Here is a 23,724-nt window from a genome sequence, read left to right on the forward strand (position 1 = left end):
TCTGGGTCCTAAATTGTCTCTAGGAGACTGTGTTTTTCTCTCCCCCCCCCCCCGTCTCTGCATTTATATGTGAAATGCAATAGCTATTTGAGAGATGGGCAGTCTTAACTTTTTAAGTTTCCAAAACCTGGAGATCTCTAGGTGTATTTGTAGGGAAAGGGGAGGAATTGAGCAGCAACTCTGAACACATTTTGTTATTTCCAGAATTTACTGGTAGACTTCTGTCCTATATCTTTCAAATGCCTAGCAATGCCCGACTATCTGACTGTAAAAATTCCCATGTCTAATGTGATTGATAGCGTAAACAGGGAGGAGATCTTTTTTCCACTGCTCTGGGTCACTAATCCCTGCCTCATTGTCACTGAACAGGAACTGAGTCTGGCAGAAATGTCAAATGCCTTCCCCACACTTTCTAGGCATCTGTGTGATCTCATAAAACCATCACACTTTTTGGGTAACTTCAGAGAATCTAAAGACATTCTAATTGGGGGGTGGGGGAAGTTAAATGTCAACAGCTTGTCTGGCATGCAAGTATTCAGTAGGTGGAATTTAAATAGCTAACTCCCTGGGGAAACAGATTGCTTCCATTTTGCTATCATTCTTCTGCAATACAAGAGTACCATTCACCAGCATGTAAAGCATAATGCCTTATTTTTACTGAACAAACAAACACAATAACACTAGGAAATACAGCAAACTAGGAATGTCACCCCTTGAGCCCAAGTAGCAAGTTATAGGCGGAAGAGAATGTGGAAACAGTCCCAGGTGGATGGGGAAAATAATAGAAAATAATACATCTAGCACTGCAGTCTAAATCTGAAGATTATATCCATCTGGGTTTCCAAACACATATAAACCATCTTCAATATCTAATGACACAAACTTTGTCCTAAACCATGTTTGCCACTGCAGTAGTTCCAAACTATGGTATGAAGGACCAACAGTTCATACTTTTAATTCTGGCCAACTCATATGCTCAGCTAATAAAATTACTCAGCCTTGAGGACTAATTTAAACACCTTCCAAATGTCGCTTTCTTCCTTTATTGCAATAAATAAATTCAGGAATATAGCATTGTCGGTTATAGGGTTGAACTTATTATTCATAATATTGATGTAGGGAGGGTGGTATAGGTAGTTTTCATTTAGTGATCAGACAGTGATAGTTCACAGATATGACAGTGATGAAAAAGTAACTGTGATCAATGCAGGTCTGTAAAACAAAGCTGAAGTAAGACCATAATGCCGGTCATGGTTTCACTTCAAAGCAGTTACTTTACTCAATGATCAAGTTGCTTGTCCCAATTATGGTTGCTAAATGAGGTCTATCTGTATAGTATTCATTTATGACCTCACCTTTGGGGAGGCTGCTTTAACATTTTAATTATTATTTGCGTATAAACTGTGTTTCTTTGAACCTTCATTTGGCAATCAACATCTTAACTGAGGGCTCATTATTTTATTATATTGCAAATACATTTCTAAACTGAGGGATGCCTACACAGAATGGATATCCACTTCAATCCAGAAAAATATTTTAAACAACAAATTGAGTATTTTAATTTTAATAATTCACTAATTTAATCAGTTTCTTTTAAAACAGTTCGTATTAACCAAACATATCATAGAGGATTGAAGCTTTGGGCTCATGAGACACATGGCAGAACTTGTGTGTCAAGCTTAGTTGCCTTTTTGAACTTTTCAAAAATCATTTAGAGACATCTGGAAAACTCCACAGAACTGAAAAGTCCCTCCCTTCTTAGCGCATGCCTGCACTTTAGCCTTTCAGTTCCTGAAGTTCCACTTCTGTAAACTAAACCTGACACAGGAGAAACAGTTGCAGAAAATCCAATAGGGGATGTTGTCCATTTGTCTGTTATTGGGACTCCAACTCGTTCATAATCACAGCAACTTTTAAATGGGTGGATTTCAACCCCCGGAATTCCCCAGTTGGTGCTTGTTGAAGTCCACCCATCTTAAAGTTGCCAAGGTTGTGAAACTATAAGCGATGATCACATATATTCCACTTCCACCGAGGTATTTAATTCAATTTAAATTGTGTAAGTGATGGCAGCTGGAACTTGTATTCATGTACAATACTAATCTTTTTAGAGGGAAAGCTGCAATATGAACATCACAGTTAGGATGCATATTGACTTTAAAAAACACTCTGTTAGGATTTCCGTACTATGGTGAAATATTCATACCTGCAGAGAAACAGCACTAGAGAGGGTTATGCGTGAAATGATTTCAAGCAAGGCAGCTAAAATAACTGAAAAAGAAATAGAGCTCAAGAATTTCAATCACTGGATATGATGGATATTATAATAAAGAGTTTTTTGGACCAGGGAAGATATATTAAACCTAACAAGTTATGACAAAATAAAAATACATCAGAAAAATCTTCAAAAATGGAAATCTGGTTCAAAACTGAGCAAAAGCAGCTCACAGAGATAGCATAGGACTCAAAATATGGAAACCATTGGACAAGGATAGTCCCCGGTTAGGAGCAAGAAAAAAAACACAACTAATAAAAAATTGAGTGAACAAGAATTTGCGTGTCTCTGCTCCATTATCTTTAGCTTTTAGACAACTCGATGATCTCTGGAGAGCCAGGGATGGAGGTCATGCCTCCATCCTAGTACTCCTTGACCTCTCCGCGGCTTTCGATACCATCGACCATGGTATCCTTCTGCGACGACTGCGGGAGGTGGGGGTGGGAGGCACTGTCTTATGGTGGTTCTCCTCTTACCTCTCGGACAGGTCGCAGTCGGTGTTAGTCGGAGGGCAGAGATCGACCCCTAGGCCCCTAACGTATGGGGTGCCGCAGGGTTCGGTCCTGTCCCCCCTCCTCTTTAATATCTACATGAAACCGCTGGGTGAGATCATTCGACGGCACGGGATAAAATACCACCAGTATGTGGATGATACACAGCTGTATCTGTCCGCCCCGTGCCAACTCAATGAAGCGATGGACGTGATGAGCCAGGGCCTTGAGGCTGTTAGGGACTGGATGGGGGTTAACAAGCTTGTACTCAATCCAGATAAGACCGAATGGCTGCTGTGCTTCCCTCCTACTAATTGGCCAAGTGTTCCATCTCTCAGGCTGGGGGGTCAAATAGTACGCCCCTCAGATAGGGTCCGCAACTTGGGAGTCCTCCTGGACCCACAGCTGACTTTTGAACACCATTTGTCAGCTGTGACCAGGGGGGCATTTGCCCAGGTTCGCCTGGTGCACCAGTTGCGTCCCTACCTGAACCGGGAGGCTCTCACAACAGTCACTCATGCCCTTGTGACCTCTAGGCTGGAGTACTGCAACGTGCTCTACATGGGGCTGCCCTTGAAGAGTATTCGGCGACTTCAGCTTGTCCAGAATGCAGCCGCGCGAGCGATCGTGGGTGCGCCTCGATTCACCCACGTAACACCTATCCTCCGCGAGCTGCACTGGCTGCCTGTTGATCTCCGGGTACGCTTCAAGGTGCTAGTTGTCACCTACAAAGCCCTTCATGGTATTGGATCTGGGTACTTGAGAGACCGCCTACTGCCAATTACCTCCACTAGACCAATAAGATCCCACAGACTAGGCCTCCTCCGAATTCCATCAGCCGGCCAGTGTCGACTGGCGACTACCCGGAGGAGGGTCTTCTCTGTGGCTGCTCCGACCCTTTGGAACGAACTCCCCGTGGAGATTCGTACCCTCACCACCCTCTAGGCCTTCCGCATAGCCCTTAAAACCTGGCTGTTCCGACAGGCCTGGGGCTAAAGACTTGCAGCCCCACTTCGAATGGTATGATTGTTGTGCTTTTTAATTGTGTATGGTTTTTATATTTTGTAACTTGTCTGTTTTCCCCCTCCCTTGAGTTGTGAGCCGCCCTGAGTCCCTTTCAGGGAAAAGGGCGGCATACAAATAAAGCAAAATGAAATGAAATGAAAATGAACTCCCAACTGCACCCCAGCTCAGAATGTCAGTCATTTTAGAGAAAGGAGAAACATGCTAAACGTTACCGCGTTAAAGAAATCCAGAACAACAGAGCATTTGTTTAAACATGTTGAAGTTCTTTCTAACAAAAAGTTTTCAGAATCGAAATGGAAGGTGGTCAAATGAGGGTGGATGGTTTGTGAATCATTAGTCTTTCCAAAGAGCCCACTTCATTCCTGCTGTTAAATGTCTTCCTCCCCAAAGCCCTATATGACTAACTCCCACCCCAAATCTCCAAATTTTATTTTCAGTTATATTCATGTGAACTTGGGAGGTTTCTTGCCTTGACATATCTTGCAACTTTTCTCTACTTAAGAAGAGTGCAATTTAGTGCTTTTAAACAAATAACTGTTACAGAAGATTGATTTTGTTCTTATCCTAGTTGCCAAGGTTCCTGTTGCAATGTAGAATCTGTCTTCTGTGTACTAGAAATTTCACTGAACATTTTGCTGCAATAAAGTTCAAAAGAAGAAACTTCTGTTGATTGAACAATCATCCAATTAGAAAGTCCCAACTACTAACCTGTGAAGGATGATCCTTGTTGTAAGCTAAAGATCTTGCGAACATTTTGATCTTGAGCATTTAGTCAGAACTTACAATCTGGTTAACAATTCAAAGTCTGAGCCCACCAGAGTTTCATCCCTTTGAATAAAGTAAAGTTCAGCTACCAAAAAAGATACATTTCTGGTTGTTCTATAGAGATTTGTAAGAATAGGAGGCTCTGAAACACTAGATGTACAAAAGGAAGGTCTGTCTCAGTGCAAATTCAGATTAATGGTATGGAGCAGGACCACAAGCAAATATGAACTCCACATAACAACTTTAGCTGTATTTATGGAAAAAATGTGATAAGCAAAATATTATTTGAAGGTATTCATATAATGGTGGCTCAGTGGCTAAGATGCTGAGCTTGTCAATCAGCAAAGTCGGCAGTTTGGCGGTTCAAATCCCTAGCACCGCGTAACTGAGTAAGCTCCCATTAATTTGTCCCAGCTTGTACCAGCATTACTTTTCCCAGCTTCTGCCAACCTAGCAGTTCGAAAGCATGTAAAAATGTAAGTAGAAAAATAGGAACCACCTTTGGTGGGAAGGTAACAGCATTCCGTGCGCCTTCGGCATTTAGTCATGCTGGCCACATGACCACGGAGACGTCTTCGGACAGCGCTGGCTCTTTGGCTTTGAAACGGAGATGAGTACCAACCCCTAGAGTTGGGATCAACTAGCACATAGGTGCGAGGGGAACCTTTACCTTTGCCTATTCAATAAATAGCTTCAAGAAGACCAAGCTACACATAGTTGGCAAATACCTGCTTGTGCACAATCTTGTACACTCAAAAGATGTTAACATTCTTGAATAAATATAATAACCTGGAAAAAGAAGAGTGCTGCATTATAGAGTCCTCTTACCCATAGTTTGCTGTCGTAATAAAAGGATCCTAGCAGTTTTACAATGTGTGGGTGATCACAAGTAGCAAGAATCTCTATTTCCACAATATAATCTTCAAGCTCATCTTCACTTTTGGTCTCAATAACTTTGGCAGCAGCTAAGGCTCTGGACTCTCTGTTTATGGCCTGTAATATATAAGCAAAAGGAACATTGTGTGACAAGAACAATTTTGGGTTGTGATTATTGTATTAAATAATAACCCTGGTGTAATTGGTACATGAGAACATACTAAAATGTGTCATGAAAGGTCAAAACATATATGCAATTATGGGAATTAATCAAATTAACTACACAAACAAGGCAGCAATCAAATATTATTTTATTAAATCTGAAGGCAGCTCCATCTGAAACCCATCACTAAGCAACTATCATGTTGAAGGATTACAGGGAAAAGGTAAATGCATCTTTTTGTCAAAGCCATTGGTATGATATTATAAATTACCATTTTTGCACATGTGGAACATAGTCTAAACCATAGTTGAGTATCTTATAGGATGAGACAGATTCCTACATTAAGTTTCTGACCAAGTTGCTAAGCAGTTAAAAGTTGCATGTATTCAAATCTGCATATGTACTTAGATGTACTTACATTTGTATATGTAAGAATGTTTGCAGCTCATTTACCAGCAGGCATTATATGTGAACCTTAAGATTAAACTGGATGTATCTCCAGTTTAAACAATTGTAAACAATTCATAAATGGGCAGGTTGTTCAAAGCCTATCAGAACATCCAAAGTAGGAAGTGGCGCTGTGGAGCAAATGGTGGTAATGTAATGGCTCGGAGTATTTTAACAACTTAAAGCAGGATGGATCAAAGATATATGGGCAAAATGATTATCACCTGTTGTCCAAATATTGTAAATGTAAGCTGAAAATGTAGAGCTCTTCAAGTTATATGGAGTAATTCTCTTTTTATAAACTTCTTTAGGTAGCTTGAGTTGATTTGAAGGGTGACAAATACTGAAGTAGTTTAAATTAAGCAAACTTGGGTCTCTATCAGACAGACTCTAATACTTTACCTCTTCTACATCTGGCACTTCATTTCTTAACCAAAAATGGACAAATGAACTCTTTTAGTACGCTGTTTTCCAAATGCTGCTGTCTCGATTAGCTAGAGACTGATACAGGATATCAGATTCTCAGAGCATGGTTCTCCAAACCTGGCAACTTTAAGCCTTGCGGACATCAACTCCCAGAATTCTTCAGCCACCCATGCTGGCTGGTGAATTCTGGAAAATGAAGTCCTCAAGTCTTAAAGTTGATAAGTTTGTTTCCCTGAAAATAAAACAGGGTCTTATTTTCTTTTGACCCCTGAAATAAGTGCTTGGCCTTATTTTCAGAGAGGTCTTATTATTTTTGAGGTACAGGAGGTAGCAAGCATGGTAACCTCATGGCTGCTACTGTGTTGCAATATTTTTGGGGAGGGATTATTTTCAGGGGAGGGCTTATTTTAGAGCATGTGCTCAAAAGCCTGATTGGACTTATTATCCGAGGAGGTCTTTATTTTGGGGGAAACAGGTTAGAGGAAAACTGAACTAGATCTCATTACTGATTTGAATACGGTCAACTAAGCCAGGCAAAGCCCAGCAGTCTCTATAAAGTTTTAACATCAGTTCTGAAAGCTTTTTGAAAACAGTCCTGAACAGCATTGGTCCTCCTATACAACCTAGACAATGATATCTGGTTCTGCTTCCTTGATCATCTGAACCCAGTTCCCAAGGCTATCACTCTTAATTGGCCAAAATACTACTACTACTACTACTACTACTACTACTACTACTACTACTACTCTCTTCCTTCCTAGTATCTATCTCTTCCAACATATTATTATAACCATTTTGCTTGTATCTTTCAATTTATATTGTTTTCATTTGTTTCCTAATATGATTTGATAGCTTATTAGTAACCTTGACTATCACTAAATGTTGTATCTTTTTGTTCTTGATGAATGTATTTTGTTCTCTTTATGTACATGGAGAGCATATACACCAAAGACAAATTCCTTGTGTGTCCAATCACACTTGGCCAATAAAGAATTCTATTCTATTCTATTCTATTTGCAGAAATGAGGAATGTGCCAAGCAAGAGAGGGCAATGCATAAAGTCCTGGTTGAGTTTCTCTAGACTGCCTCATTTCCCAGGTCGGTATCCAGGTAATCTGCCAAGACATAGGAACAATCACTCACTGATTACACACATCATCCACAGTTTTTCTCCAGTTGACAAAAAGAGATACTTAGGACAAGCTTTTTGTGATAAACAGAGGTACACATATACAAACAGATGAATAGCTAAGATAGTAACAGCCTTACTGAATAAACGTAATCAATCTACTTAAGTACAGCACAAGACCATATGCTCCCCATCTTTGTCTAATACTCTAAATGTAATATATAACTCTCTCTTTACTTGAAGAGACGTGGCGGTACTTTCCATCCCGAATCTTCTGCAAAGCCCACATCGGGTGACGAGTGTTGTGGCCTGAATGAGCTTCACTGGAAAATTCTAAGGGCTTGTTGTCTACATTATTGCCTTCTCTTTTTAGATTTCTGTTTATAATATCTTCACAGATAGTTTATAATGGCATTTGTGTCCAACATAAACATTCAAGGTGTGCTTGAGTGAGGACAACATTGGAAATCCAGGAATATGTTGGCTACTATGATTTTCTAGTGCTGTTTAATAAACTGCATTTTGGAGGCAGAAGCCGAGTTTGTACCCTTGCATCATCTCATCTCTTTCTAAAAAGGGAAGGGCAAGGTGGGGAGAGAGAGAAAAGCAAATAATGTTATTTTCTTTTTAAAATGTTATTGTAACTCCTTTTTAGAGAAGTGTAGTTTGCGCTAGCAAAACAAAAGATTAGAAAGCACCGGGAAATACTCAGGCTTACTGTGTGGAACTTAGTACAGGAAACTGTGTGCACCAAATGGTAGAAAGATCTGCTCTCTCTCGCCACAAGGTGCAGAACTATTGGCTTGGAGTAGCAGAGCACAGTTCTACTCATCACAGAACTACCACCAAATGACAAGTCATATTAAGAAGTACAAGAGTTTCCAACTGGAGGAAACAAACTAAGATCCCATTACCGTGATGGCGAACCTATGGCACGCATGCCACAGGTAGCACGCAGAGTCATCTCTGAAGGCACAAGAGCAGTCACCCCAGCTCAGCTTCATGCACATGCATGTGTGCCTTCTGCCAGCCAGCTGGTTTTTGGGTCTGTGCTGTGCATGCATTGGGGGGGGGCAGAGCGCATGCAGGAAATAAGTGTGCATGCAGGGGGACCATCGGGGGTTGCTCACACATGCACATGGAGGGTGTGTGTGTCATACGTGCATTGCATTATCAACACATGCACCAGTGGTAGAATACAATTTTTTTTACTACCGGTTCTATAAGCATGGCATGGTGGGTGTGACTTGATGGGCATGGCAGGGGAAAGTTAATGCAAAATCCCCATTTTCTTCCGATCAGCTGGGACTCAGGAGGCAGAGAGTAGATGGGGATGGAGCCTGTCAGAGATGGTATTTAACTACTAAAAATTTCCACTACAGGTTCTCCAGAACTGGTCAGAACCTGCTGAATACGACTTCTGGAGTGCACGCTTTTGGCAAGCAACAACAAAAAGTTTAGCCACCACTCTCCTAGTGTATAGGGAGATTCTCAATCATCCAGGTTGTGGTTGTCCCAAGACAACTGGCTTTCTTTTTTTAAAAAGATCCCAATGATACTGGTTAGGCACCAACTATAAGAGAACCACTATAATAAGGACCTAACCTTATTGATAACCGTCCAAATACTGTACAACACCTTTTCTGGATTATATGTTGGCATGACTGTAGGAACTGTGCTCAGATAGCATCCTAAATCAGTTTTTCAAAATCGTCTTTTGTTAAGCCAGGAAAAAAAACAACAGATTCATATTCTTAACAAGAGATTAAACAAATCTTGACCTTTTGTCAGTTTCGCTTTCCTTTTAAGCAACTCTTGCTAGCACTTTTATGAAGAGATTATACAAGCTGATAACAGCATATACAGCCTGAAACTCCAATCCTCATGAGTCAGCAGTTAACACTTAGGGACTTCCCAAAGTTATTTTGATGTATCAAAAGGTAAATAAAATGAAACAAATGTATTTTTCAGTCTATCTGAATCCACTAATTTTTGAACCATGTCACACAAAGATCAAGAACGGCGTTTGGTATGAAAAAATATTGCAGAATCCTGTCCCTGGACAGTAAATGGATTGATACTCTGCAGGGGAAGAAAGCAGCTGTTGAGTCAAGCAACAAAACTCACAAGACAGAGAGAGATTTATGTTTTGTGTTCATTCTCAACTCTGTCTTCTGACACCCTACCCCATAATGGCAACCCTATGGCACGCGTGCGACAGGTAGCACGCAGCGCCGTCTCTGTTGCCCCAGTTCAGCTTGCCCACCATTGCTGGTGGGCAAGGATAATTGACACGAAAATACAGCTTCTCATTATCAAGACAACCCCTGCCTTCTCGAGGTGCCCACCGTTTCCAACAGAAGGGGCTCTGTCGACTCTTGGGCCCAGCGAGCTCAAGTAGTACTTAGCCTAGAATCATGGATCCCGTTCCGGGATGCATGCGACTCTACAGCGAAGGGATTGGCGATGCCGTACCGACGCTAAAGACTTAAGTCAAGTAAGTCAAGTCTGTTCAGCTCCACTGCACATGTGTGCAATGCCTCCCACCAGCCAGCTTGTCATTGGGTCTCTGCCATGCATGTGTGTGGGGGGTCACGTGGAGGGGGGTATGTGTGCATGTTTGGGGGTGGGTCTCATGTGTGGGATGCACATGCATGCAGGGGGCATGTGATGTGCACGCATGAATGCATGGGAGTGGGGCGCTTGTGGGAGAGCCCCACACACATGCACAGGGTGCAAGATGCATGTGAAGGGGTTGCACACAAATTGCATTTTAGGGGTTCAGGTGCATGTTTTGGCCACTTGATCCAGAAAAGGTTAACCATCACTGTCCTACCCCATTACTCCGTTACTTGTTTACTCATCCCTTATATTTTCCAAACTCATATTTGCAACAAATCTTATTTGCCAGATAACAGAGGGCAAAATCAAATATGTTAATAGTTAATAGTACATGCCTTTTAATGCCTGCTAATTATAACATATTTCATAATTCTAATTTCCCAGTTATTTCTAAAGCAGTAACTAGAGAGCAAAAGGAGATCATTTGTGGAATGGGAATCGAGAGGAAAAAGAAACTGTATGAACAGTGACGTGCGGTGAAGCTTCTGGCTGGTGAGGCAAACCCCCCCCCCCCGGCAGCAGGTTGGAGCGAGAGCCGTGGAGGCGAAAGGCGAAGAGGGGTGGGGGGTGTTCCAAGAGGCCCCCTCCCCTTTTGGCACTCCGCAAGCCAGGCCCGCAGCGGCAAGATGATCCGCTCCGCTTCTATCGCCCCCACCCTCCGCTCCAGAGAAGCCGGCTACGAGCGAGTCTCCACGAGCCCCGGTTCCCTCTCCCAGCAGTCCCAGGAGGAAACGGGCCAGCCCCGCTTCCCTCCCCGGACTTTCCGGCAATAGAGGACATCATTCCGCTCCCACCACTTTTTGTTCCAGAGCTCCGGCAGGCCTGCCGAGGAGGAGCCCGGACAAGGCTGGAGAGCGAGCCATGGAGGCAAAAGGCTGGCCACTCGGGGCTTGGAAGAGGGAGCAGAATGCTGCCAAAAAATCCTTATGCAAAGGAGGCCCCGAGTTCTCTGGCCTCCTCCTATACTTAAACACTATATACACTCCAAATCACTGTGAGTTGAAGTCTGGTAGCAACTAGCTCGGCCTTAATTATTTAAAAAAAATCTTTAAAATTCCTTCCTTTCCTGAGGAGACTGGTGAGGCCCTGCCTCCCCTGCCTCTAGTGAGTGCACGTCCCTGCGTAAGAACATTTACCGTGACAGAAACTTTGCTGCCTGATCGTGAATTCAATTCAGTTATTCTGATTGTCTAGCAGTAGAATGTTTCTATCACTATTTCTAAATTTGTGAAAGGGTGAAAACTAGAAACACAGATAACTGAAGTTATATATTAAGTCAACAAACTGATGTGATACATCTTGCCCTCAGAGCAAAGTACAACACTCAAAGGTTATTCTCAGTATGCTTTCTAAAGGATTTACAAATATATTACATTTCTTCATCTTCCATCTGTTCACTGCAGTATGGAAATGGTTTCATAACACATGGAGTATGATGCACAACAGCTAGAGCAGAAATGGAAACTTTCACCAGTCAGAGGGAAAAAAATGGCAATGTAATGAAAGATTACAAATCTTATGTGGACTTTTTGCTGAAAGTAAAAAAAGATTGAATTCATGATTTCAAAAAGGGTGAAGAGGATGGGGAGAAATTAAAGATGACACTTACTTGATAGACGACATCAAGTAATTGATAGTTGTATGCTTTCTTTTCTTTCTTATTTCCTTTTTATATTTGACTTTTGATTTACTTTTATTTTTGTATAATTTTACTACATTGAAAAATTATCTCTCTCTACCCCCCCCCCCTTTCTCTTTCTCTATATAAAGAAATGAAATCTTTCACCTGGTGAACTATCTTTATGTATGGCTTTTTCATTGTTATAGGCATACTTTTAAAAACTCATTCCATGAAGCAAGACTCAACCATTGCAATGTTCTCATGCACGCCTTGGCTTGTTCTGTGCTAGCCTCTATCAGGAAGCAAACTTCCTTTCATTTCAGATGGAAAGTTATTAAAACAACTACCGTCCCCTCCTTTTTTTTAGGAATGAGAGAACCTTTATTGTACTTGGTTTTTTATCTGATTTTCTTGCTTAATGCAAATCTCTTTTTACATTTTTTAAAAATCTGTCATTTTTATATTTGTGAATTTTATCTGTTGTGTGTTGCCCCAAGTCTCTTTTGGTAAAATGGGTTGCTATCAGTGGTGGGTTTCAAATTTTTTTAGAACCTCTTCTGTAGGTGTGGCCCGCATTCTGGGAGTGGCTCGCCGGCCATGTGACTGGGTGGGAGTGGCTTGCCAACCATGTGACCGGCTTGCCAGCCATGTGACTGGGTGTGCATGGCCAACTAGTAAAATGTGGTGAAACTCACTTAACAACGCTCTTGCTTAGCAACCAAAATGTTGGCTCAGAAACTGACATTTGAAGCACGCAAGTCTTAAAGCTGTCAAGTTACAAGACCCTTCCACCCTTAACCCTTTAGAGAAAAAAAACTCCAGAGGTGTTCAAACTTGACAGCTTTAAGACCTGTGGACTTCAAGTCCCAGAATTCCTCCTCTCGCTCTTCATCTTGATGTACGGATCGACGGGGGGCGAGAGCTGGAATCGGTTCTAAATGGCACTGTAGATTTGTGGAACCTCTTCTATAGAAGAGGTTAGAACTGGCAGGAACCCACCCCTGGTTGTTATCCAAATGTAATTAGTAAATATTGAAAAATAAAAAAATAAAGTAGTAATGAACTATTGTGTTCAATTGAAGAGTCAAGACACTCAAACAAGGCGCATCCATACATATGTAAACAAGTGACAACTGCAGGATTATGTTATAACATTGAGTGTTCATCTTCAGAGTTCTCTTCAGTCCTGCCACCTTCCAGGATACCCAAAGCCATTCCCTTTCCCAGTCAGCTTTCAATCCTGGACACTCCCAAACACCAAGTATTAATTCTGTGTTCAGGAATCATGTTTCATCCTCACTGTTTGTTTTTCTGTTTGCACGAAGTCCTGTATAAAGACTTCATTCATATATTATGGGATTTCTGTGTTTTTGGTGGTACTTTGGTACCTACATATATACTCACAGTCAAAGACTCGGTTATGCTACTAGTATGCAGGTTAAATATAATTCTTTTGTATTTTAATTTCTTTTGAAACTTAACAAAGTTTTATTAAAAAAAGTAACCGTATATTTTTAGCAAATGTAAGAGAAAGCATATCTGTGAGAATTAGCTGCAAATTGCTCAAGATTTGCCTGCCTCTCTGGCACAGCTCACCTTAGCAGAAGGCTGTCCTGTGAACTGAACAATTTGGTGAGCTGATATTAACAAACTTTCACTTGTGAGAAACTGTGAGCCTCTTATAAGAGATGTGGCTCTTTCCTTTCTGTGGTTTACAAAGTTTGCTTTCAGAGAACTCTTAGGAAAAGCTTCCTTTGAGACTGAACTTGCTGGAAATCATCCACAACATAAGAACGTAACGTTAATGGTGAGAGAAGAAGCCTTATACTGTGTTTGGGGTGCAACCTGGCTTCTTCTAAATCTGAACTCAGAAAGGGATGAAAATGTTCAGCTTATTGAAATGATCTAATGAATTTCCTGCATGATTAGATTTGATAGTCGCTCTGGTCAGACATGACTTCCTCTTCTGTGCCAAGTAGAAATACATTATATTGATCACTTGTCTGCAAACTCAGTAATTTGTACTTAAAATAAGACACTGACACAAATGTGTTTTTAAAACCTACTTGCTCAATATGCCACCTTTACAAAGAGACTGTTCTGATTTTCCATTTATGAATTGTAAATTACTGCGTTATCAAGAGACAGAGATACAAGTTGGGTAAGTTAGAGCCGAGGTGGCGCAGTGGTTGGGGTGCAGTACTGCAGGCCACTTCAGTTGACTGTTATCTGCAGTTCAGCGGTTCTAATCTCACCGGCTCAAGGTTGACTCAGCCTTCCATCCTTCCGAGGTGGGTGAAATGAGGACCCAGACTGTGGGGGCGATATGCTGACTGTAAACCGCTTAGAGAGGGCTGAAAGCCCTATGAAGCGGTATATAAATCTAACTGCTATTGCTATTGCTAACAAACATGAGTCTTTAAGTGCTGTCTTTCATCTCTAGATTCTGTTGAATGACATCCTGTCCTCTCCAGCCAATGTGGCAAATGGTCAGATATAACAGCAATTGATAACCAACCTGGTAAATTAAGCACAGGACTAGCTGGGGAGTTTCAAGGTCAGCTTCATCCATAGAACACAGTGGGCAGCCTTGGATCAATCACTGTCAACCCCACCAATGTCACAACACAACTGACTTGGGGGAAAATGCAGAAGAGAATTCTGTTTGTATAACCTTGAGTTCAAGGAAGGAATCCAAGATATAAATCAAATCAAATCAAATCAGTCTTTAACACTGGTGACTCAAAGTTAGGAATTATTGCCTTGAACTGAAGCGGAGTTCAGGGTTAGAGATACAACATTTTCTTTTCTCATTTGTTTCCTGAAATACACTAAAAAGGATTGAAGTAGTCATTTTTTCCCATATTATTCTTTACTCATTTAAATTCTCTTTGTTGCACTAAGAACATTACATGCATTGTGGATAGTTCTGCTTATTCCTAACATTTACTCATAAAATTATCAAATTTAGTACATTTATTAAATGTCAATATATGACTTGGTATATACACTTATAACTTGAATTATACACACAAACACCCCACACATATATGAAGCAATTAGTAATAGACATGAAGGCCCTCTAAGAAATACAGGATCTCTTAATTCTGTCAGTAAAGTAAGTCAACAAAAATAAATTCAGAACTAAAAAAAGTATCAATATGATAATAAAATGGAGCTATGTTTTCTTGACTTAAGGCTTTTCTACATGACAAATAGAAATTTATATACAACAATGAAAAGAAAAAGATGGAAGGAAAGAGAAGTGGAGAGATGAAGGGAGAGAGGGAAGTGGAGTGGAGGAGAAGAGGGGAGAAAGGCTTGGGGAAGAGGAGAAGGAAGGAGACAGAAGAAGAGAGGGAGGGGGTAGGAGAAGAGAAAGGGAAGGAGAGGGGAGAAGAGGAGAGGAGAGGAAAAGGGAAGAGAGGGAAGTAGGGAGGGGAGAAGGAAAGGGAGGGAAGGAGAAGGAAAGAGATGGAAAGAGATGGACTAATTGTAAAATTGAAAATGTGATGTATTATAAAGGAAAATATATAACAAAAACATTAAAAAATAAACTACTAGAATGATCATTTATCTAATATTATAACCATTAAAACTTTGGAATATAAAAAAAGACTTTTCTACATGTTCTAGCTTTTAGAAAAAGAGCTGAACAAAACAGGAAAAAAAACAGGAAGAGTCATTGCATAAATGGTTTTCCTTTAGAGCAATATGCACTTTTATTTTCTGACATAGCATAACTACCAACGGTTTCTACTTCTTCAAAACTTATTGTTTTATCTACTAATAGACTCATAATTTTAAAAACTGAAGGTTTGAACACGCTAAGGCAAACTTCTATATTCTTTCACAAATTTTGGGTACAAGAATTATATTGGTCATATATTCTAAATATTATTTATATTAAATAATATTATAAATATTATTATTAAAAACATTTGGGAGGACTAAAGAATAACAATATATTAACTTATTCCATGTCATTCTGAAAAAGAAACCATTTCATTGAATTTTGACTATTGGCATCAGGTATGGATTTCTTCAAGAGGACCTGTCCTCCTAAAATATTGCATCCAGTTTTGGTTATCATGTTACAAAAAAGATTCTAAGACTCTAGAAAGAATACAGAGAAGAGCAACAAATATGATTAGGGGCTGGAGGCTAAAACATATGAGATGAACAGTTTGCAGGAACTGAATATATTTAGTCTAACAAAGAGAAGGACTAGGGGTGACATGATAATATTTGAGGAGCTGTCACAGAGAAGAGGGGCCCATTCTCCAAAGCACTTGAAGGCAGGACAAGAAGTAACAGATGGACATATCAAGGAAAGATCCAACCAAAAACTAAGGAGAAATGTTCTGACAATGAGAACAATTAATCAGTGAAAATCCCTACTTGGTTTTCTGGTTGTTGAGCCAGAATTCAAACGGGCATATTTTTTGCTTGGATGCATTAGAGACATTGAAGGATGTACCACAAGTGCAATTGCACAAAATTTATTTCAACAATGCATTGTGCCCAATAATTTAAATAACCTTAAATGGGGGATACAAAGGTACAGAGTTAAAAGAATCAGATATCAGTATTGTCACTGGAAGTGAATTCAGAGCAGGTGAGAAGTGAAGGTAAATTCAGAGCAGCCATGCAGAAGAAGGTCTAGTTGCACCTTTGAGCATTTTGCAGATTTAGGTGTGTACAATGCTGTGAAAACATTGCACAGTATGGCATTTCCAAGGGAGGTGCTTCCCATCTCAACAAATACGGTTAAGTAGGAAGTGTGTATCCATTTCCTACCCAAAGCAAGAGGACAAATTGTTCCTCTGTTGCAAATATATTACTGAAAAATAATTTGAATAGCTATATGCGTTCTGCTACAGAGAATTTCGATGAGGATGGGCTCCAACATGAATATGAAAGCTCAGAAGACTAAGCCTCTGGTCACAGGGACCAACCCAGATAGGATCCTGGAGTTACTGGTCTTTGATTGTAATAAAGATTTATACTATACAGTACTGTCCCAGATAGGATCCCACAATATTATCCTGGGTCACGTATATTTGCCTTCATCTCTAGTTTCACATGAACCTGACTTTAGATATCAACCATGCCCAGTCTTTTGGTGCACCAGCCTCTTAGAGGCCAACTAACAGTACTGACTTTTAAAAATCTAGGAAACTACTAGAACTACAAACACACTTCTGACTTTTAGACAAAAAGAGTGAGGCGGCTTTATTTTTGGCTGCTTTTCTTTTCTGTATTATAGTCAGAACTGCTGGCCTATGTTCAGAAAGGACAATGATCTGGATTCCACAGCACTAGGGGGTAAGTGGGTAGGAATTAGCTTTTCTCACTATTAAAGGGGGAGGGAATCAATCCACACATCCTGCCAAAATCCTCTCTCCATTCCCACCCAACCCCACCTCTTTCTTTTATAGATATTTATACACATATATAAAGAGAGAGGGAGGGTGGGAGAGAGAGAGAGAGAGAGAGAGAGAGAGAGAGAGAGAGAGAAGAGAGAAGAGAGAGAGAGAGAGATGTTGCAACAGAAACAATTATACATTGAACAATAGCAGCGGAAATTACAAAATCACTTTTCAGCTTTACTCAGTAACTGGAGGGGCCATCTTTCAGAGGATGTGAAACAATGATTCAGGCAAACAAACTTTTATTTAGAACACTAATAGCTCTAGGAAGATGAGACCAAAATCCTATATTCACAATCTCCCAGTATCTACCCAATGTTCTATTTTTCCCTCACCACCAAGTAAAAAAACAGGTATATAGAGTAAAAACCTGGAACAGTAATTAGGAATTTTACATGAAAGAGTAATTCTGAAGTATTAAACATGCCACATATCTTTGGAGAATCGCTCAAGTTTCTCTTTTGTTTGTTATAATATGCATATGTTGAGGACAAAGCTAATATTAGGTCAGCAGCAATCTCACATTCATTTACTATTGTGGTGCTGCCCCTTAACATCATAATTCAGAATGGTGATATAAAACATGGGAACCCACTATCTTTGGGGTATCAAACTCGGGGCCCGCGGGCCAGATGCGTTACACGCTGGCCACACCCACCTACCCCGAGTTAGCAAAGGGGAAAAAAGTCACAATACATCATGTGACGATGATGTGATGATACAATTTTGACACCCCTGAACGATCTGCTTAATTCATGAGGATGCTGGAATGAACCAAGTCAGAATTCCAATAATTTCACCTTCCCTTAAATAAGCCAAACAAAGGATTCTCAGGGCAATATGAAATATGATGGTTTCTGCCAAACAGTTTCCTCTGTATCAAAGTCACACAATGTATATTAAAGTGAAACACAGAGGTTCCCGGTGCGTTCTTTTTTCTCCCCATTTTGAAATGTTGAGTTGTATTTTTGAAGGGAAAGAGGCTTAAATAAAAACAAGGTATGAGTTTGCTCAGAGTTTTGGTATCGGTGATATGAAACATTCTTAAAGTTTTCAATGGTCCTGTGTTGGTCATTGCATACACTTCTTGTGCAGTCAGCTGGCAACAAAGACATCAAGTTGAATACTGTTTCAATTAGAAATATGTAGCAATGTGGCAAGCTTTCTTGTTAAAGTCTTCAGTCAGATGTATGTTTTCAAATCTTGTGTTTACTCAGTTTACTACACAAAAACTTTGTAGACTTTTGTAGTGAACTGAAAATACCTGCCTGAAGATTGTGAGTGGATGAAGAAAACGGTAACCATTATGATTAAGTAATTATCAACAGCATTTTGAAGAACTTTAAATCCCACTTTTTTGTTGCTTTTGTCTAACGGGCTTTAAACAGTCCTTGGTACCCACCCCCAGTTAAAAATAAAGGAATGCTTTATTAAAAAATCAATTCTTAGCCACATGCCTATTGTGAACAGCCTGGAAAATTAAGCAAGTTTTTCTTCTCTCCTCTTATCTGAAACCTGCAAAAATATTGTAGCAGTTCAACATTATAGAGAGCATTTTTCACTTGATTTCAGAAACCTATAGACGTATTGCAAATGCAGGTGGTGATTGCCCAATTACCACAAATATTGACTACCTAATGCCCAATGAATTGTAAAACCCAACTGTTCTGTTTTAAGAAAAAATATTAGAAGAGCCAACTTTCATATTAAGTGAACGTGAATGGCTCTTACATTCTAAGCCAGCATAGCTATTACCATGGGAGTTCTGATCCTAACACATCTGGAGGGCGTAGGTATGTTTGTTGTTTGTTTAACAAATTTTATAGCTGCCCTTCTCACAAAGGCAATTTTGAATGGCACACAACAATCGGATAGGTTGGGGAATGTTGCACACTATCCCCCAGGAACTCATCATGCTTCAACAGGCTACTGAGAATCTATACGAGTTCTTTCAAAAAAGAAGTAGGATTGTAAGTATGATTCATTACTGGAAGGAGCACACGTAAGTTTTCAAACAACTAAAGATAAACATGAAAATAAATTCATTTTCAGACTAACTAAGGCATTGCTACCAGAGTAGTTTCTCATTAAGTATATTGATGGGCCTGCTCTGATCGAATCAGGGAACAATGCCCATCTAACATTGCACAAAACTTAAAATCATTACATCAGTTGTCAAGATTTATGGTCCTGAAGCTATGTCTACATAGATTTCCTCTCAGTCTAGTCAGTAATAACTGGTTCTCAAAATTGTTAATCAAATTCTGATTCAAAACAATGCCAATGAGGAATGCACACATCATGAAAATAATTCTTAAGTACACCAGACTTTGAAGAAATATGCATGGCTATGACAATCATTAAAAAGCCCAGCTTTTTGCAGGTTTCTGAACAAGCTGAAAACTTTAAATAGTCTACTTGTTAAAGTTATACATCATGTGGCTATTAAAGCAGCACCACCAATTATTTTCAGAGTTGTGTAAAAGGATTGCTCTTCTTTGTATATAACAGGGAGGTGGTTTTCTCACACATTAACAAAGTCTGAAGTGCATTTTTAGCATAATTTCAAAATGAGCACATCTCTAAGAGGCATGATTTCGAAGCAAAAATTATTTTGCGTTTATGAGAACCAGTCTTAGTATACACTGGGGGAAATATCTATCATGTATTTTTATGGGTTGCTTAGTGATTCATAATTTCTTATCTTTATCTTTGTCCTGGAGACCCATGTATATATATCATCTTATTGCTTGGGAAATGTAGACAAGTGGTAGGGAATTTCCTTGGCCATGAATTGTTATTGGTCTTTATTTACAAATATGGCACTACAGTAAAACAATAGATAAGCATAAGGCAGACTTAACCATTTTATACTTTCCTGCTGAAGATTTTAGAATGTATTACTTTGTCTCACAATATGGGTTTGGTTGTGTTTGTATCACTAATTAAATTTATGACCTGCAATAAAACTGCAATAAAGCACTTACTTGTTCCACATGTTTGGTATATATATTTGATTTTTCAATCTTAAAAGTTCAGTTACTTAGAGCACATAATATCGTGTTGCAAAACAGATTATTCCTACCCCTCTCCATTTTTAAAAGTGCCCTGACTGTTCCAACAGCTTTCATTAGGTATAAGATCACAATGTAACTTAGATATAAAGGGTTAAAAGCTCCAACTTCCAACAGCAGTTGTCAAGTTTCTTCATTCTTTTGCTTAATAAACACAGAACGTTCTCACCCAGAACCAGATCATAACTTTGAATGTTTACATTTACAGTTGAAGCAAGAAGAGGGATTCTGAAGTTAAGGACTTCGTCAAGAGCAATATGGAGACTGTCACTAATAATTAAGAAAACCTGTTTTTGTCATATGATAAAAGCATGGGGTGAATGTGGAAAACTGTGTAAGATAAAACAAGAGAAGGTATTACAACCTAGTTTTTTGATAGTAAAGAAACATATTTTAGTAGGTTTTGGCTTCTTGGTTACATGGAGGATTTGGTCACCTAGCAGTAACTGTAAGAACACAGTAAGTGTAAGTGTAAGAACACAGAGGTGGTACATACATTGCCCAGGAAAAGAATGGTTACTTATAGAAATTTCTTAGTAAATCCCAAGAGATATATCAGAATAGGAGCATTCAGAAGAAGACATTCCTAATGCGGAAGGGCAGCCACATATTTTCTGTTAATATGCCAATCAGAATGTGTTCTGGTGAGGAACAGAAACTGTCCATTAATGCGAAGAGGGGAGAAAAAAAGGAAGAGTTGCAATCCAACTGAATTGCCCAAGGTGGAAGACTTGTCTAGATGCCAGTAAAAGAAGAAAGAATATTGAAAAATGCAGAAGTACTAAAGCTGGATTGCACAAGAATCCAGGTGCAGGGTCAAAACATGTTCTTCCCCCTCCCCTCTACCCATGCCTTCCTTCTGAATTGTCACATGATTTATAGTACATCTGTCAAGGAAGGAAGCTCTGCTTTAAAAGATTCTTCCTAAAATGCCAAAGGCAAGATGCTCATGTGGAGGTTAGAATATGTAAACTTATAGCTCCTACTGCCACTGAGACTTTGCCTCTAACAATTTGCATTCACACATCTAATGCGGTAAAATCATTTTTTTACAATATACAATAGCAGAGTTGGAAGGGACCTTGGAGGTCTTCTAGTCCAACCCCCTGCCTAGGCAGGAAACCCTATATTGTTTCAGACAAATGGCTATCCAACATCTTCTTAAAGACTTCCAGTCTTGGGGCATTCACAACTTCTGGAGGCAAGCTGTTCCACTGATTAATTGTTCTAACTGTCAGGAAATGTCTCTTCAGTTCTAAGTTGCTTCTCTCCTTGATTAGTTTCCACTCATTGCTTCTTGTTCTGCCCTCAGGTGCCTTGGAGAATAGTTTGACTCCCTCTTCTTTGTGGCAACCCCTGAGATATTGGAACACTACTATCATGTCTCCCCTAGTCCTTCCTTTCATTAAACTACACATACCCAGTTCCTGCAACCGTTCTTCATATGTTTTAGTCTCTAGTCCCCCAATCATCTTTGTTGCTCTTCTCTGCACTCTTTCTAGAGTCTCCACATCTTTTCTACATCGTGGCAACCAAAACTGAATGCAGTATTCTGAGTGTGGCCTTACCAAGGCATTATACAGTGGCATTAACACTTCACATGATCTTGATTCTATCCCTCTGTTTATGTAGCCTAGAACTACGTTGGCTTTTTTGGCAGCTGCTGCACACTGCTGGCTCATATTTAAATGGTTGTCCACTAGGATTCCAAGATCCCTCTCACTACTATTGAGCAAGGTACCACCTACCGTATACTGTATCTGTGCATTTAGTTTTTGTTGCCTAAATGTAGAACCTTACTTTTCACCATTGAATTTCATTTTATTAGATAGTGCTCAATGTTCAAGTTTGTCAAGATCCTTCTGTATCTTAAGCCTATCTTCTGGAGTGTTGGCTATTCCTGCCAGCTTGGTGTCATCTGCAAATTTGATGAGTTCCCCATTTATTCTCTCATCAGTATTTCAGGCTAACTATCTACTGCCAGGAATTCAAACCTGACCGGCTTAAGATTTACTCAGCCTTCCATGGTCATAATATGAGGACCCAGACTGCTGGCAGCAATATGCTGACCCTGTAAACCACTTAGAGAGTGATGTAAAGCACTATGAAACAGTATCTAAGTCTACGTGCTATTGTTATTGCTATACTATGATATAATTTAACCCGGTCGGGAAATATAACCTACCACTTTCCCCCAGAATATAATAATAATGCTTTCATAGATAAACTCAAATACAATGGCATTAATCTCTTGTTATTATTGTTTTGTTGTTGATTTTATTTGTTGTTGTTGATTTTATTTATATGCCGCCCTTTTCCCCCGAAGGGGACTCAGGGCGGCTCACAACTCAAACCAGGGAAAGGGGGATACAGACAAAATTAAAAACGACACAAAACAATGTATGGTTTAAAACACCATTATTACCGTTATTATTGTTTTATTTATTTATAAGATCAATATAAAAAAATATAACAATACAATGATAGATCAAACATAAACCAACAATAAACTTGTTCAGGAAAACCTGAAACAACAAGTAGTGCGAAAGAGGCACCACATGACTTTTACAATCCATGGCTATTTTTAGAAATTTGGCAACCCTTTTGGAAATGGCTGAAAGTTGGTCCCATAGCAGGAAAGCAGTGGACCGCCTGCTCAGAAGAACAATTAAGATTTCTAACCATTGTCCTTTCCTCCAGTTGGCCTCTGGGGATAGTTCAAGGAGGGATGTTTCGAACTCTGGTTCTATCTGCTTGAAGATCTAGATCTCAAATCTCCCATTTGTGATTAGCTGTGGTTTTGTCAGGCCAAGGGGCAACTAATGCAGGGAAGGAACGTCAAAAATAGGTCAAATCAAGGCTTAAACCAGAGTACATAATTCTTACAATTCCATTGCAAGAATGGAACTGTGTAAATACCACTCCATCTAGTTATAAATGCACATGTTTAGTTGTTAGAATTGTACTTTTCTTCCAGAAATAAATTAGAAAACAATCAGAACATTGAGTCAAATTGTCTGTGTTTAGTCAGCTACCGTACTTTCCTTTTGCTGAATGTCTGTGGATTTTCAATCATTCAGGTTATAGTTGTTGCAAAGGTGCTTCTTTTTCTTCAAAAAGCAGCTCGACTGCTTTTCTTTCTTTGAGGAAGAAGAAGAAAACATTTTGCTTCTCATTCAAGAAGCTTCATCAGTTCTGATGGTGGGGGGATGGAATGGAAGGACAGATTCTTATAGGATGGGGGAGAGAGAATGGAAGGATTGTTTTTCTTTGTGGTCATCTGATCATTAGCACTCTCTCTGAGAGCTGTTGAGGCCACTTGGGAGTTCATCTGGGCCCCCAAGGTCACCTGAATCAGGGTGCCATTGTCTGTGGAA

At 39.8% G+C, this 23,724-nt stretch overlaps 1 protein-coding gene across 1 annotated transcript in view; it reads right to left on the bottom strand.

Annotated features, from left to right (window-relative positions):
- Positions 1 to 23,724, bottom strand: part of STK10 (serine/threonine kinase 10) — an 88,762-nt gene that overhangs the window by 52,830 nt on the left and 12,208 nt on the right. Inside the window, exon 2 of the mRNA XM_087709627.1 lies at positions 5,386 to 5,550. Coding sequence (XP_087565753.1) covers positions 5,386 to 5,550 — 165 coding nt within the window. The remainder of the gene's footprint in view (positions 1 to 5,385; positions 5,551 to 23,724) is intronic.

The sequence above is a fragment of the Thamnophis sirtalis genome, unplaced genomic scaffold (genome assembly GCF_051295495.1).
Source record: "Thamnophis sirtalis isolate CommonGarterSnake01/CBP01778 unplaced genomic scaffold, rThaSir2_p1.2 scaffold_3, whole genome shotgun sequence".
Classification (NCBI taxonomy): Eukaryota; Metazoa; Chordata; class Lepidosauria; order Squamata; family Natricidae; genus Thamnophis; species Thamnophis sirtalis.